This window comes from Pseudochaenichthys georgianus, chromosome 3 (genome assembly GCF_902827115.2).
Source record: "Pseudochaenichthys georgianus chromosome 3, fPseGeo1.2, whole genome shotgun sequence".
NCBI lineage: Eukaryota > Metazoa > Chordata > Actinopteri > Perciformes > Channichthyidae > Pseudochaenichthys > Pseudochaenichthys georgianus.
The window spans coordinates 32,689,225-32,704,260 of NC_047505.1; the positions used below are offsets into that span (position 1 = coordinate 32,689,225).

The following is a 15,036-nucleotide window of genomic DNA, read 5'->3' on the forward strand; positions in this document are numbered from 1 at the left end:
CTATATGGAGAGAGTTCCACAGTGTTGGAGCCACCACCTGAAAGTCACCTTTCGTTTTTAAACGAGACTGTGTAAATACAATTCATCTTTAAAATAAATACACTTTAATAATAACCTGCAAATATGAGCATTTCGTGAAGAGGAATACGAGTAAATAAAAGGTAATTAAGATAAGAAACTATTATAACCACACAAGAGATCATTTTGCAGTGTGTACTTACGAGGCAGGAACCAGGAACCATTCAACCAACGTGTGTTTCATGTCGGAACAGTTATGCTGTGGCGCCGTCCCTCACTACAAGGGTTGTGTTTTGGGTAAGGTTACTATGTATTTAGGAAGATAAAGCGGACCACGGGTATTTCTCTAGAAATATGTATATATTATTCGCTGAACGAAGGGGGATATGTACAATCCGTGTGCCTGCCTGGCCAAGGTCTGGTCAGTGTCGGGTTCTCGGTGATGTGTTTTTAACTGCCTGTCAGTTAACTTCACGTTCAAATGTCATGGTAACGTTAACGGTGAATAGTCAGATGACGTTAGTTGCCATGACAAACAGAGCAGTTCCTGTTGTAGCTGGACATCGCCTGATTTATAGTGGATACAGTTACACTGAAAAACGCTGCACTTGTGAACAGTTTTACGCATAATCTACTCAGAGAGGTTAGTTTAGGTTGTATTATACGAAAGACTGCGGTCCTCTCAGCCAACTCAGTGTCACAGACTGCAGTCAGAGAGTTTGCTCTCATCCGAGCTCTTACCCTAAAGCACTGGATTTCACTTAGGGACCAACATAAATTACATTATTTTATTGGAAGATCATTTTAGTGCTTTCACGTTAAATGACTAATTGACTAAAATCCATACCCGAATATTATCAGTACAATGGCAAAAAAGATGTTCCTCTTTCTATAGTTATTTTTCGGTCTTCTGTTTCATGCAAACATTGTTAAATACAGCTGTTTCATTATGGTAATGTCTCCTTACTTATAGCTATCATGTGTCCAAATAACTAGTCGAGATCAATGCATAATTCTACTGTACGAGAAGGACATGTGGAGTGCAAATAGGCGGTGTGGGGTGCAATTAGTTGTATTTTACTATTCAATTAACCTTGATAAAACTTATATTATGGTAAATTATGGAACTAGTTTTTTGGCCAAAATTAAAGACTTCTCAGCCTTTTGGCTATCTTTTCAATTCCAGTCACTTTACAAATATGCAATAATAGTTTGATCGAGTGTACCCACATTTTACTATTGATGTTTTACCATCTGCTCCTTTTACTGCTCACCATCTTTAAGAAAGGCTGAACAAAAATAAGCCATACATTTAAGCCACATGCAGTGAAGCTGTGTTCAAAAGTTCAATGCTAGATGAATGAAGTTAAAGAAATGTGGTATTTGACTATAAGAGAAGATCTCAAATTTGATTTGTTTTTTGATAAAACTAAGCCTTTTTTCCTCAGATGTCTGATATGAGTGGATGCAAGATCCTGAGGATGGAGCCATCTTAAAGATCTGACTCCGGGGGGTCTGTACAGCTGAAAGATGCGGTCAGGATTTATTGCTACTGCCTGCCACTCTCTGAAGTGGACACTGCCTCAATTGAAAGCCACTTTTCACAGAACGTATAGCCCATTAAAGCCAGCACATTGGCTACGGGGAACTGTAGTTCAAAGAGGGGCTCATAGATGGATGACAGCTCCATCAACAAGGTTAAACCAGAAGCCAGTGTTTACCAGAGCTCCAGCATTTGGAGATAAGCTTGCTATCCTAGACAGCAGTGGTACCCACAGCTACAAGCAGCTGTATTGCAGCAGCTTGGGTCTCGCAGGTAGAATCAAGACAGCTCTCAACTCTAACTGTGGGGAGTTAGGAGGAAAACGAATCTCCTTCTTGTGTGCTAATGATGCTTCCTACACAGTGGCACAGTGGGCAGCTTGGATGAGTGGTGGGACGGCGGTGCCACTCTTCCCAAAACATCCAGAGTCTGAGCTGGAGTACATCATCTCTGACTCCCAGAGTTCCCTGCTGGTGGCAGGGCATCCCTATGCTAAAACCCTGGAGCCGCTTGCTCAGAGGCTGGGGCTGCCCTGCCTGACACTGCCCCCTACTTCTGACCTAAGCACTTTATATGGGGCAGACACCCAGGAGAAGGAGAAAGGAGACATCACAGACTGGGCTGATCGACCAGCTATGATCATCTACACCAGTGGTACCACAGGGAGACCCAAAGGAGTTCTACATACACACAGCAGCATCCAAGCCATGGTAAGTGTTGTATTTTAAACCACAGTTACATCGTACATAAAATATAAACGTTTTTGTCAAAGACTAATTGGCTTTTAATTGACCCACATGTTTAACAGCATTGAAAAAAACATGCTGATTCTTACATAAAACAATTCATATAAAAAAAGCAGTTGGACTAAAATCCAATATGTAGAGGTTTGTCCCACCTAGTTTAGAAGTTTGATTCTGCGTTGAATTGGAATCAAAAGATCACATGTCATGGAAGCGTTTTTGAAAAATTCACAAAAAATACAAAAATTCTATCAAAACAAGTGTGTATTTGTCCAGTGCAATAATAATATCACAATTAGATTTTGAGTCACAGACATTGATGCCACTGAAAAAACTCAATTTGAATATATATTGTTATAAAATCCAATCATGATGCATCATTAACCAAAAAGGTTTGCCTCATACACATTTATTTAATGGTCCCTGTGGTTACAAGCAAGGGCTCTGGTGTGAGCCAACCGTACTCTCACTAAAGGGAAACAATGTAATACACTGAATTTCTCTCAATAATCCAAGGTAAAACTAACTCTGAATAAACCTGTATTCTCCCTTATTAGGTGTAATTCTTAAACCACTGGTGAAGACTGGAGATACTCAGATTAGGGACAGTATACTATTGAGCCTGAATGTAACTTTCTTTTTACTTTTTGTTTTTTTACTCTGATCAATTTCCTTTCTGATCTGAAGCATCTACTCCAGAAGCTCTTCTTGGATACTTGTTAGGTTTTTCTGGCACAGCTTCTATCATACTTCTAGCTTCTCCAATATCATTGTGGTCATCTCCTTCCTGCCCGCTTCAGCTCTGGCTGGTTGATGTGTACAAATCCACTCTCGAGCCGCAAATAATTTACCTAATTGTAAAAAAATATATATCTTTCTATTTAAGTTAATATTCAATTTATACAAGGGGACACCTTTGTTCTGATTTACTTAGTTTTTTTCAATGCTAGCAAGGGCTACATTTACTTTTTCATGTTTGTCTTCTGGGTTTGATTTATTTAAAGCATGGCATTTAATATTTCATGCAGAGATTAAGAAATGGCCATCTGAAACTCCCACAAATAAAGACACATCAAATATATGCATGTTTCTGAGTGCAGACGGTGTTTAGACATCCCCTCACCCACATGTGACTCCCTAATTAGCATCAATCCTCTTCTGTTCCAGTCAAGCTTTCTGAATAATCACTCATTTATGCCATTAGAGATCTCATGAAGATTTTCTTTTTTACTTTTAAGCAAAATTGACCTACATGCAGGCTTGGATTTTCGTCATTTTAGGGGCAAGGCCATTTGGCCTTTGGTGTCACACATTTTTTCAGGGCGGAAAGGCCACATGCCAGGGCACAAAGGCCATTGAGGGAAACATTAGGATTTGGAGCTTACAAATAAATAACTTCACTTTCTAATGACAAAAAACAAATCACTTTTTTAATATCAATAATCGTATCATCATATAGGCCTATGCCTCCTTAGTATTACCGTATATAAAATGAAATACTTTACTTTGAATAATTAGTGTTTGGTATGTTTTCCATCTACTACTTCTCCCATTCACAAATCCGAAATGAAATCTAAAAATCTAAAATTCTATTAATATGTAACAAATATATTCCATTTCAGAGCAGAAGAAACAGCCTTCAAGGGTCAAACTCTGCACATACATCATTCAGCAGTGCACAGTGAAGCTCCAACATCCAACTGTATGAACAAGCAATACTTTGAAATGCAAAAGTGCGTGTGTGTGTGCGTGCGTGTGTGTGCGTGCGTGCGTGTGTCTTTAATCAACTCCTCACAGCTCCTCATATCTGTTCAGAAATGGACAAAAGTTAAAGATGTACAAACCACAGACTGTCTGTGTCATGACGAATACAGTCGCTGCTTTAATTCTGTCTTTAGGACGTTGTTGTGAGTTTGGACGGAGCAGCTACAAGTTAACGTTAGTTTAGCCTGATCGATCCAATCTCCATTCACAAAACACGCATTTTAAAACGTTTTTCGCATGCCGTTTTGTCTGCACACTTGTCAAAGCATTAAAGCATGGTTTTTACTAATCGTTATCAGTATGTAGTTACTTCGGCATCATTTTGAAACGTGTATTACAATGAAATCACGATAAAATAGGTTAATTTGGTCGTAGTTGGTTTCCACCACAGTATTTACATGGATATAAGCCCCGCCCCCTCTCCAGCGCGTCCTGTTTGAATGACAGGAGTAAACGCAGCTGACAGCCGAGGTGAAACTCCAGCGGGGCCCAAAGGCCATGGTGGCCGTGGCCGTAGGACGTACAATTATTTGTGGGGCATAACGGCCAGACCGAGGGGCTACGACGACCATGGCCGTCATGGCCGCTGTGAAAATCCCACCCTGCCTCCATGTCCAATAGTATGGAAAATTAGACCCCTAAAGAAGGCAGGGTTTCATTTGTCTGCCAGGGAAGTGAGTGAGTGAAGTGAGTCTGTCTGTTTTCCTGGAAGGCAACAGCATCAGGTTGTCAGAGTTCCTGGAAAGCTCCTCTGCCAGGTTAATTTAAATTAAGACCTGAGGCAAAAGTAAAATACATTTGTTGAAAGACTTCCAAATGTAGGCTTTGATTAATATCCAATAACTGTTATAAAATACATAATTCCACTGTTTTGTAAATCTGTATTACAAGGTTCAAATAGTTTCTATGCCATTAAATAATGGAACTCAATTCGGGATACATTTGGAGCTATTTAAATAAATGTAATCTGCTACAGTTAATTAGATATCAATATATTTTATTCTTGAAGTAAGTAAGGCTTCGAATAATCTATTAATCCACTATTTATAATGTCCTAAAAACATGACATTTGGTATTGGCAAAATACTGGCCTCTTAACGCAATAAATCAAACAAATTCACCTCAAGAGAATGCAGACTTCTGCCAATTATGTGTGCAGGAATAATACAAAGTAATATATCCACTCCGCAGCTATATTGATGGCATTTCCAGACATGAATGATAAACATCAGACATGTAGTGTTCTTTCTATACTTACAGTTTGCACAATATGCTGGGAGATATTCATTGTTGAAGAGATACAATTTCTCCACCAATAAGAGTCTAGGACATAAGGCGGAGTACAATAATGTTCTGATTATGCTCTCTAACTTCAACCCCTTTCAGTTGTTCACAGGTTCTCAAAAGTAATTCTTGCAGCAGCAGGAATTACTCATTGAGGCGTGAATACAGCAGTTTAGGATGAACAACTAAACTGCGCCACAACACCAGAAATGTCATAACCGATGTCTTCAACAGTGGAAGCTGATTGAGGTTTTCTGACCCCTTCCTCTCTTTTCTTCCCCATCACCCTTACCCCTCAGATCCAGTGTCTGGTTTCAGAGTGGGCGTGGTCCAGAGATGATGTCATCCTCCACATCTTGCCGCTCCACCACGTGCATGGCATCGTTAACAAGCTGCTGTGCCCGCTCTGGGTGGGCGCCACCTGCGTCATGCTGCCTGAATTCCAGCCTCAGAAGGTCTTCATTTCACCGTCTCTTTTTTGTTATAACTGTTTATTTTGGTACCATACTTTTCTATTTTCACCTCTGAACAAAAGAGGTGGTTGTACAGCTGTCAAGCTATGGCAGTGAATGAATGTGGGAATGAATTTGTGAGGCTAAGATGACCAATTCAGAAGCCTTGTGTGGATAAGAAAACAAACGTTCGCTTTTTTCCTCATCAATTCCCCTTTCTCTATCGTTTCAATTTTTCTCCATCCCCTTGTTTCTCCTCGCTTCATCTCCTCTCCCTCTCTCCTATCAGTCTCTCCTCCTCCCTCTCCGACTGTCAAACTAAGTGTTCGGGGCTCAGTGATGAATTGCCTCGTGTGGCTTTGTATCTGACCAATGCCGACTCACGGCAAGGGCTTAAGCAGCGGATCAATCGATGAGCTGACATTGAAGGATGATGGTGCTGGTTTTGCTCTAGGAAGGGAGGGGGACATTGGGGGACAGGGGGAGGATGAGATGTCTGTGTGTAGGTGTTGTTTCAAAACATGTGTGTCTTTGTACATCAGGACCTCTACAACTTAATGGCAGTGAAGGTAGATGGAAAGTATGGTCTTTAGAGGACGTATGTATCTGTCAGCATGGGTATTGCGACACTGTAATCGCTATTGGTATTCAGCTGTTATCCCTGACCTTCTGCACCAAGCCACAAAACCCTCCTCTCACCCTCTGAAAAAGCCTTTATTCTCCTCCTTCTGAAGTAACAGTGCATTGATGAAGTGATCGATAGTCTGTCTCTTCTATCCCCTTAGATCTCTGAAGGGTAGCCTAGGCAGCAGAGGCCGCCATTGATTTTCTTCTGATTTCGCCTGGAGATAGTGATAAAATATCAGCGCAGGAATTGTGATCCAGTAAATCTTACATGTGTCTTTTTCAAGTGTGCTGCTGCAGACTGACAGGCACATACTCTTTCTGAGGTTCCGCACTACTCAGATTGTTTTGTCTATTTGAATCTACATTGACTAATTATTTATAGCAATTCATTTTTTTATCAACCACAAGGACATGACTTATTAACACATATTTGATTAGATTTAAATATCTTATCAAATACATTATTGAGATAGTAAGTCGATCAGTCCCCCACTTTGTTCCAGACAAAAATATCTAATCTACTATTGGTTTAATTTAAATTTTGTATACTTTTTATGGTCGCCATAGGATGAATCCTTCTCATCCTCTCACTCCTTCTCCTATGCCAATAGCAGCTCAATGTTTTAAATAATCATCAACATTTTGTACGGTTAATAATTGTCCCCAGTTAATAAAAATCAAATGTTCTTAAGTTTTTCTCTAATTAATTTTTTTTCACATATTTGGTGGTTTTCAGTGAAACGCCTCAAGCATTATTGAGGATTACCAATCAACTTTGGTTCAACCATTAGTGTTCCCTTTTGAATTCCTTGTTATCTCCCCATTGTCATCTAGTTTTCAGAATATCCATTTGTCCAATGTTTGGATTTCTTACTAAATGAATGACAGCCACTGTAAAAAAAAGTCCCTTAAATAAAACCAATCGTGAAATAAGCAAAACTGTAGTAGCTGTTTAAAGAACATGGATGATAAAAGAATAAACTCACTGAAGTAAAAATCTGACCAAGCATCAAGGCCAACTTTTGATAGCCTGTCAGTTCAAAACTTGTCACTACAGACAAGTTGACGTTCAACAACAAACCTTTTCAGGAAGAATTGGCAAATGTATTGGAGCCCCATGTTGAGGTCTGAGGCCTGAGCATCACAGAGTTGTTTAGTATGCAGGCCATGGCCCTCTGCTCTCATCACATCCTGTCCCCTAGGTAGAGTTCACCTCTTTGACGGACATAAATTGCCTTCCTCTCCCCTCCAGACTGGACTTGGTTGAATCGCTCCACTGCACTTGATAGACACCACCCAGAATGGTCAGGGCACACTTAATAATCCGTTTCTGAACAAAGTTTTAGGCTGTGTGTGTACAGGTAGAGTGTGAACGCGCACAGTTTTGAGATCAACATGGAACGTGAGGAATTTGATATGGATTAGATAAGGCTAAAGTCGGTACTCTATTCTTCCATACATATTTCAGTTATATTTGTTTCTTCGAGGCAAACAAAGTGAGAGCAGCAAGATAGATAATGGATCAGGTGAGTCTACAGTGAGGTGACTGGAATCGAGATTAACTGCTGTGTGTGTGTGTGTGTGTGTGTGTGTGTGTGTGTGTGTGTGTGTGTGTGTGTGTGTGTGTGTGTGTGTGTGTGTGTGTGTGTGTGTGTGTGTGTGTGTGTGTGTGTGTGTGTGTGTGTGTGTGTGTGTGTGTGTGTGTGTGTGTGTGTGTGTGTGTGTGTGTGTGTGTGTGTGTGTGTGTGTGTGTGTGTGTGTGTGTGGCCTAGCATTACTATACTTGTGGGGACCTAAATCTGTTTACACAGTCACGTGTGGGGACTCGCCTCCCTTACGGGGACAAAATGGAGGTCCCCATGAGGGGAATCATTAATTTTAGGGTGAAGACTGGTTTAGGGTTAGGGTTAGGCATGTGTTGGTTAGGGTTAAGGTTAGGATAAGTCTCCAGGAAATGCATGTAAGTCAATGTAATGTCCCCTGAAGTTATGTATACATGGTATGTGTGCGTGCGTGCGTGCGTGTGTGTGTGTGTGTGTATGTGTGAGGGTGAGAGGGAGACTGCACGGGCAACGAACCAGGCACTTATTAAATGTAGAGAGAGAATGTGAGATAGGAAGCAAAGGGGAGAGAGGAGAAAGAACGAAGAAGGGAAGATGTGGGGTCAGAGATGAAAGTAGAGAATGAAAAAGAAGCACTTGGGTAATGGAGGTAGAATGAGAGAAGGAGAAGAAGTGAGGATAAGTAGACTGAGAGGGGAGGGGAAGGGGAGACAGCTGGGGAGGAGCGTTTGTCTCCCAGGGGGAGATGAGACTTAGAGAAGCTGTCGTTCACCTTCACTTAATTCATGCCGTCGTGTGTGTGTGTGCGTGTGTGTGTGTGCGTGTGTGTGTGTGTGCGTGTGTGTGTGTGTGTGTGTGTGTGTGTGTGTGTGTGTGTGTGTGTGTGTGTAGGCGGGGCGTAGGCGGGGCGTAATCTGTAATGTAATAGCTTTGTCCTTGGATAAGTGAGTTTATGAGATATTTCAGCAGTATTTTGTATCCGTGCATGTAGTTCACGATGTATGTGCATTAACGCCTGTGAGATGAGGCTTGATGCAGTGGAGCATATGAGCGGCTCCTTCTGTGTCTGTCAAAAAGCCCCTTTGTCAAAAGTGTGCGGACAGAAGGCCTTTTACCTGACTAACATGCCGTCTCTCTGCCCGACAGCAGTCTCCTGTTTCCTAAGTCCTGACCTTTACAAAAGAGGAAATATGTTTTGACTTTTTTTGGTGTTGTGTTGATGGGTTTAATATAAAGCTAATGTCCTTACCTTACTCTGCCATTTACATTAAATAAAAGGAAAATATGGCACTTTTACTTTCTCCAAGGGAATCAATTTGGATGTGATATTTAGTTTTGTTTGTCCATTACATTATTTCCTTTTCTATCCCACTCTCCATTCCCTGTTATTGATTGTGATTCTCTCTGTCCCTCTCTTTCTCTTTTTTCTCTCTATTACATTAAAATGTCTTTATATGTATGACCATAATGTCATACAGTGTTGCAGAAAGCATTGTAATGTAAATATTGACACTTTCAAAAGACTAGTATTCATATATATATACAGGGTTGGGTTGTAACGGAATACATGTAACGGCGTTACGTAATCAGAATACAAAAATCAAGTAACTGTATTCAGCTCGCGTTACATTTGAAAAACGAGTAATCTGATTACAGTTACTTTCGTAAACCTGAAGTGAATACATTTTGGATTACTTATTGGAATTATTGGTGGAAAGATTTCCTCTCAACATTTAATATTCATTACTAAAGGTACAGCCGAATCATCACAGCGCACAAAACCTATTACCGCCGCAGATGGACCAAAAAAGCGTTTGAAAAAAAATCGCGGGTCCGCTCGCTCAGTGGAACAATAACAACGAAACATGGAGGAACACAAGTCTGCGTTTAAATCGCGTGTGTGTATATATAGGTGTGTGTGGTTAAAACACATTAGCCTGCGGTCGCTCTTTAGCCTTACTAATGATTATTTCTGAAGGTACACACAGTGAAGGCGGTGCGTGAAAGGCGGTGCGTGAAAGGCACTGCTCGGCGCGCTCGTCTTCTCAGAGGCTGAGTTAACCCTCCCGCTGCCTCCTGGTGCTGCAGAGATTTCATGAAGTGAAGGAGGTGTTCCTTCTATAAAACAGCTGTGGGCATTAGATACTGTGAGTGTCACGCACATGAATTCATAGATCAAGGCAGACTGGTGCACACACTCTCCTGTTTTGCCGATCCGGTGCTTAAACAAATATAGCTCTACACCCCTGGCCGAAAGGTCCTTAAAATGAAGTCCGAGTTCGACATTTTAATTCCTGCCAACACTGGCAGGACAGAAGGCGACACGCCCGTTCTAAGCCCTGTCCTTCACTCCTCACGTCCCAAGCTGCATCCCCAAAACGTGTATTATGTTGTTACATTGTTTCAGATGTGATGTTTCAGTTGTGCTCTTGATAAGCCATTAAAACAGTAAAAACACATTCAGTTTCCTTTTGCTTTTTGTGTCTCCTGTTCACCAAAACATACCCAGGAAAAAGAAAGTAATCCAAAAGTAATCTGATTACGTTTTAAGGCACGTAACTGTAACTGTATTCGGATTACTTTCAGAGCCATGTAATCAGTAATCAGTAACTGATTACATTTACAAAGTAACCCTCCCAACCCTGTATATATATTTGGAATATATCGTTAATATTAGTAAATATGAATTTCTCTCTCTTTCTCTCCCTCTCTGTCCCAGGTGTGGGAGATGATGCTGAGCTCCAAGGCTCCCCTGGTTAATGTGTTCATGGCTGTGCCTACGATCTACTCTAAACTGATCCAGTACTATGATCAGCACTTCACTCAGCCTCACGTCAAGGACTTTGTGAAAGCGGTCTGCAAAGAGAGGATCAGGTACTGACAGGCAGATCACTCCTGGTTAATGTGTGTGTGGATACGTATGTGTGTGGCGACTGGTAACAAATTAAAGGAAAGGCCATAATAACAACACGGCAAACATAATAAAGTTGACTTATTACATGTGGCCGAGTGTCACTGAATGGTTTTCATGTGAATGAATATTGTGAGTTTTATATGTCACATAAATCCAATGGTGCTCCTTTAACCCTTAGATGCCCGAGTGACTGGACCCTACACTCTTCCATAAGTGGCTCAACAAGGACCCGTATTAGAATAATATGTTTTTTATGCCATTTTTGTCATTTTGGTTAAGAAAAATCACTTGTATAATATGTAGTATTATATTTTGGTTCATACTAGAAATATTTTATATTTAATTTTTCACTATTTATCATTTTTTTCAAAATATAAAAAAAATGTAAAAAATGTGAACATATTGATGCAAAGATCTCCGCTATTCTGAGACCCTCACAGTATTCCAGTCGCTTTTGAAAACTCACCTCTTCTCCTCTTGTCTACTCATAGCCCACCCCCCCTCAATCCATGCCGGTTGATAAAGGTTGATAGTCCTACCCCCCACCCTAACCTTCCCTTATATTGTAAAGCGATTTTGAGTCCTTGAAAAGCCCTATACAAATATTACATTATATTGCATTTAGCTGACGGTTTTATCCAAAGCGACTTACAATAAGTGCATTCGACCAAGCAGATACACACTTGATGAAGTACATCAGGTTTCATAGAGCCAAAACATTTCAAGTATATAATGTAGTATTATTATTATTATTATTATACTGACAGGTATCAGATCTTGCTGTGTAAAATAATCTTCCTGAGAGGTGTCACTTGTGCTGTAGTCTGTGGGGTCTACAGTGAATGTATTCCTGACAGCCACAGGTGATAAGAATCAAAGATTCCCATAGGATTCCATAGAAAATGCATGCGGGTCATTTTTGACCCACTTATGGAAGCTTGGGGTAGTAATACAAAAACTACAATTTCTTAAAATGTATCAAATGCAAATTTAAAATTTGAATGGCTTGATATCCAAAACATGTTTTTTGAGGAATAGCTGGAATATGAAATGATAAAAAAATGTAATTACAAAGATACTTCAAGAAAACCACCTCACCGGGTCAAAAAAGACCCACTTATGCATCTAAGGGTTAAGAGATTTTAAACCATTTAAGACCATCTCAACACTGAACAAAGGAATATATTTTGAAGGAATTGTAAGCTGATAACTGGTATGCATACATATTGGAGTACTGATCAACTATTGTTTACAAGGTTCTTTATTGCCCCTTGATATGTTTTGATGATGCCTGTTAAAAAATGTGTTAATACGTGACATCTTTTACACATGTTTACATTGTTGTATGTTATGATTTAATTCAGGGGCCTGTGATTGACACAGTATGCGACTATATAATAGCCTATTTAACACAATAAGTCATCAACTCGCAGAAAACTAAATATGATTTTAATTGAATTGTAGGAAGGCGGTGCGCTCAGACCCAATTTAGAAACAGTTCCATTTGAATTTCCAAAGACACATGTATCAAAAAGATGATGATATGTATAGATGTTTTCATTTGCATTGGTGGTATTGGTTATCGACCATGTAATCAATACAGGAGGATGCACGGTTAAACCTCTAATCTGATCCCCTGCTAATTTACATTCTTGATAGACTTGAGATTTAGATGTTTTACAAAGTTGTATGGCACAGTATTTCCTAGTTACATGGAGCCTGAAGTCTTTCCCTTCATATTCGGCTCTCTCTCCCTGCAGGCTGATGGTCTCGGGCTCAGCTGCCCTCCCTCTGCCCACCCTGCAGCGCTGGGAGGAGATTACAGGACACACTCTGCTGGAACGCTACGGCATGACAGAGATCGGCATGGCACTGTCCAACCCTCTGAAGGGCCCACGCACCCCAGGTACACAAGTCTGACTGACTGAATACACTTCCAGCATTCGTCCACACACACACACACACACACACACACACACACACACACACACACACACACACACACACACACACACACACACACACACACACACACACACACACACACACACACACACACACACACACACACACACACACACACACACACACACACACACACACACACACACACACACACACACACACACACACACACACACACACACACACACACACACACACACACACACACACACACACACTTGTACTTGTGCTCAGTATAGAAAAACATATATAAGGGGAAAGCATAAAAAGTATGAAAAGAGTGAACTAAAGTTAAACTGTTTGAGTTAACTCTTCACTGTAGTGGATACAACTCTCATCCTGCAGCATCAGGTGGAGAAACACTAACGGCACAAACACAGCTGAAGGTGTAGTTCTCTCTTCTTTCCAAACATACTAATTACAAGCAAATGCTGGATGAATGGCAGGAAATGACACCAGAAAAATCATCTGATAATGAGCAGTTAATCATCTTAGAAACCCTTTTGTTACAAAGAACAAATCAAGGGCAACATTTCTTAATGTGCTTTTAACTGGTATGAACATCAATAAAGGCAAATTACAGGAGCAAATGAGTGTTGATGGTAATCACTTTTAAAAAATGGTAGTATAAAATTATTCACTTTGGGGGAAGAAAAATGACATCAACGTTACTTCCTCTGTCAGTTGCTGCTGTATAGTAATTAAGCCCTACATGAAGCTGGCATTACTTTTAAAACTTTTCTAGCTTATAATTATCAATCAACAAACTTGCAATCAGTGATTTATTCCACCATAATCACATTAAATCGATTTATATTTTTAATCTCGGAAACATGGGCAGGGAATTTTAGTCGTCCGATTTTTTTTTGAATATTCAAATATCTATTGCTCGGCTTCCCGCACCAGTTTGATTCAGTACTTGGGCGTCATGTGTTGTGTTTTATATCGTAGGCATTTTTTTCTTTGTGGTGAGATGTCAGGTAAAACCCCATGATCCAAACAACACCTCCCTCGCACATGCAGGAACAAAGGCAAGGTCTGGAAATGAGGTCAGACTAGTGCTGGTTGCTTTCTTCCCATCTTCTCTTGTCCTCCCCACCTCCATCTCTCTCCCCCTTCTCCTTCCTTTACTGCTCCCCAGCCAACTCTTCCTCTTACAGGTAGAGCTAATTAGCCTGGAAGTGGATTGGGTTACCCTTTGTCTGCAGTTTTGTTGGGCTCTTGTTTTGTTTGTTTGTCAGGTTATGTTTGGCATAAACTGAGCAGGCTGTGTTTGATTCCTCTCTGGTGATTATCAAGAAAGGTTGTTGTTCTATTGATGTTTCCACTGCAGACTTTAGTCGAAGATGTGTATGTTTGTGAGTGTCTGCACTATGCAGGCATGAGCTGGTGCCTGTTTGAGTCAGTGTGTTCTTGTCTTGTCTTTAAGTAGGTTAAAATGGATCAATAGCAGCCACAGGAAACACTCTCAGAAGAGCAGTGGAGTAGAGTCGCCATCTCCCCCCATCTCTTACTCACACTCTGCTTCTCTTTTCTTTTTTTCCCTCCGCCAGCTAAGTAGCAGCCAACTCAGCTCTTAATACCCTTATTGATGGCAATTGTATTAATAATATTCTACTGTATTTAGGGCATTTAATTGGCCTGATTTCATTGTGTAGTTTACAGATTTGGAGCATTCCAGATTAACAACATTGTGGCTTTCTAGGTCAAAATGCCCTTGTTCATACGTAAATACGTGAGATTATTTCCTCTTCATTCTTTATATCTCATAATTATCTCCCTCTGCTGCTCTTTTTTAAGTTTTTTTTTAATTCCTGCCTTTTTTAAAGAATATTTTTGTTGACAGAGACAAGAGTCAGCTTCTCACTGTCTCACACTACGTCTCGTCTTCCTTCTGATGTCCACCCAAAGCTTTATGTCTTTCACAAACGTCTTGGAAGAATAATTGTCGAACATCGTCATACGGACAATCATCAAATATCACTCTACACAGACCTTTTCCCACCCGGCATGTAGCAGTAATAACCTGCCTGCACGCTTCAACATGGCTCTCAATCTTGTTGAATCATCGAGAACAGAATGCTTCAAGTCTCCAATATTTCTACAGCTCCTGTCATGAGAGCAAAGAAATGATGATGGAGGAGGGCAGAGATGGGGAGAGAGA

The 15,036-nt window shown here is 40.5% G+C and overlaps 1 protein-coding gene across 1 annotated transcript in view; it reads left to right on the top strand.

The window, feature by feature from the left end:
- The first annotated feature begins 225 nt into the window (after nt 1–225).
- Nucleotides 226–15,036, top strand: part of acsf3 (acyl-CoA synthetase family member 3) — a 44,707-nt gene continuing 29,896 nt past the window's right edge. The window contains exons 1-5 of the mRNA XM_034079842.1: nt 226–315; nt 1,467–2,271; nt 5,652–5,807; nt 10,713–10,867; nt 12,668–12,813. Of these exons, the coding sequence (XP_033935733.1) occupies nt 1,549–2,271; nt 5,652–5,807; nt 10,713–10,867; nt 12,668–12,813 (1,180 nt within the window). The 5' untranslated portion in view covers nt 226–315; nt 1,467–1,548. The remainder of the gene's footprint in view (nt 316–1,466; nt 2,272–5,651; nt 5,808–10,712; nt 10,868–12,667; nt 12,814–15,036) is intronic.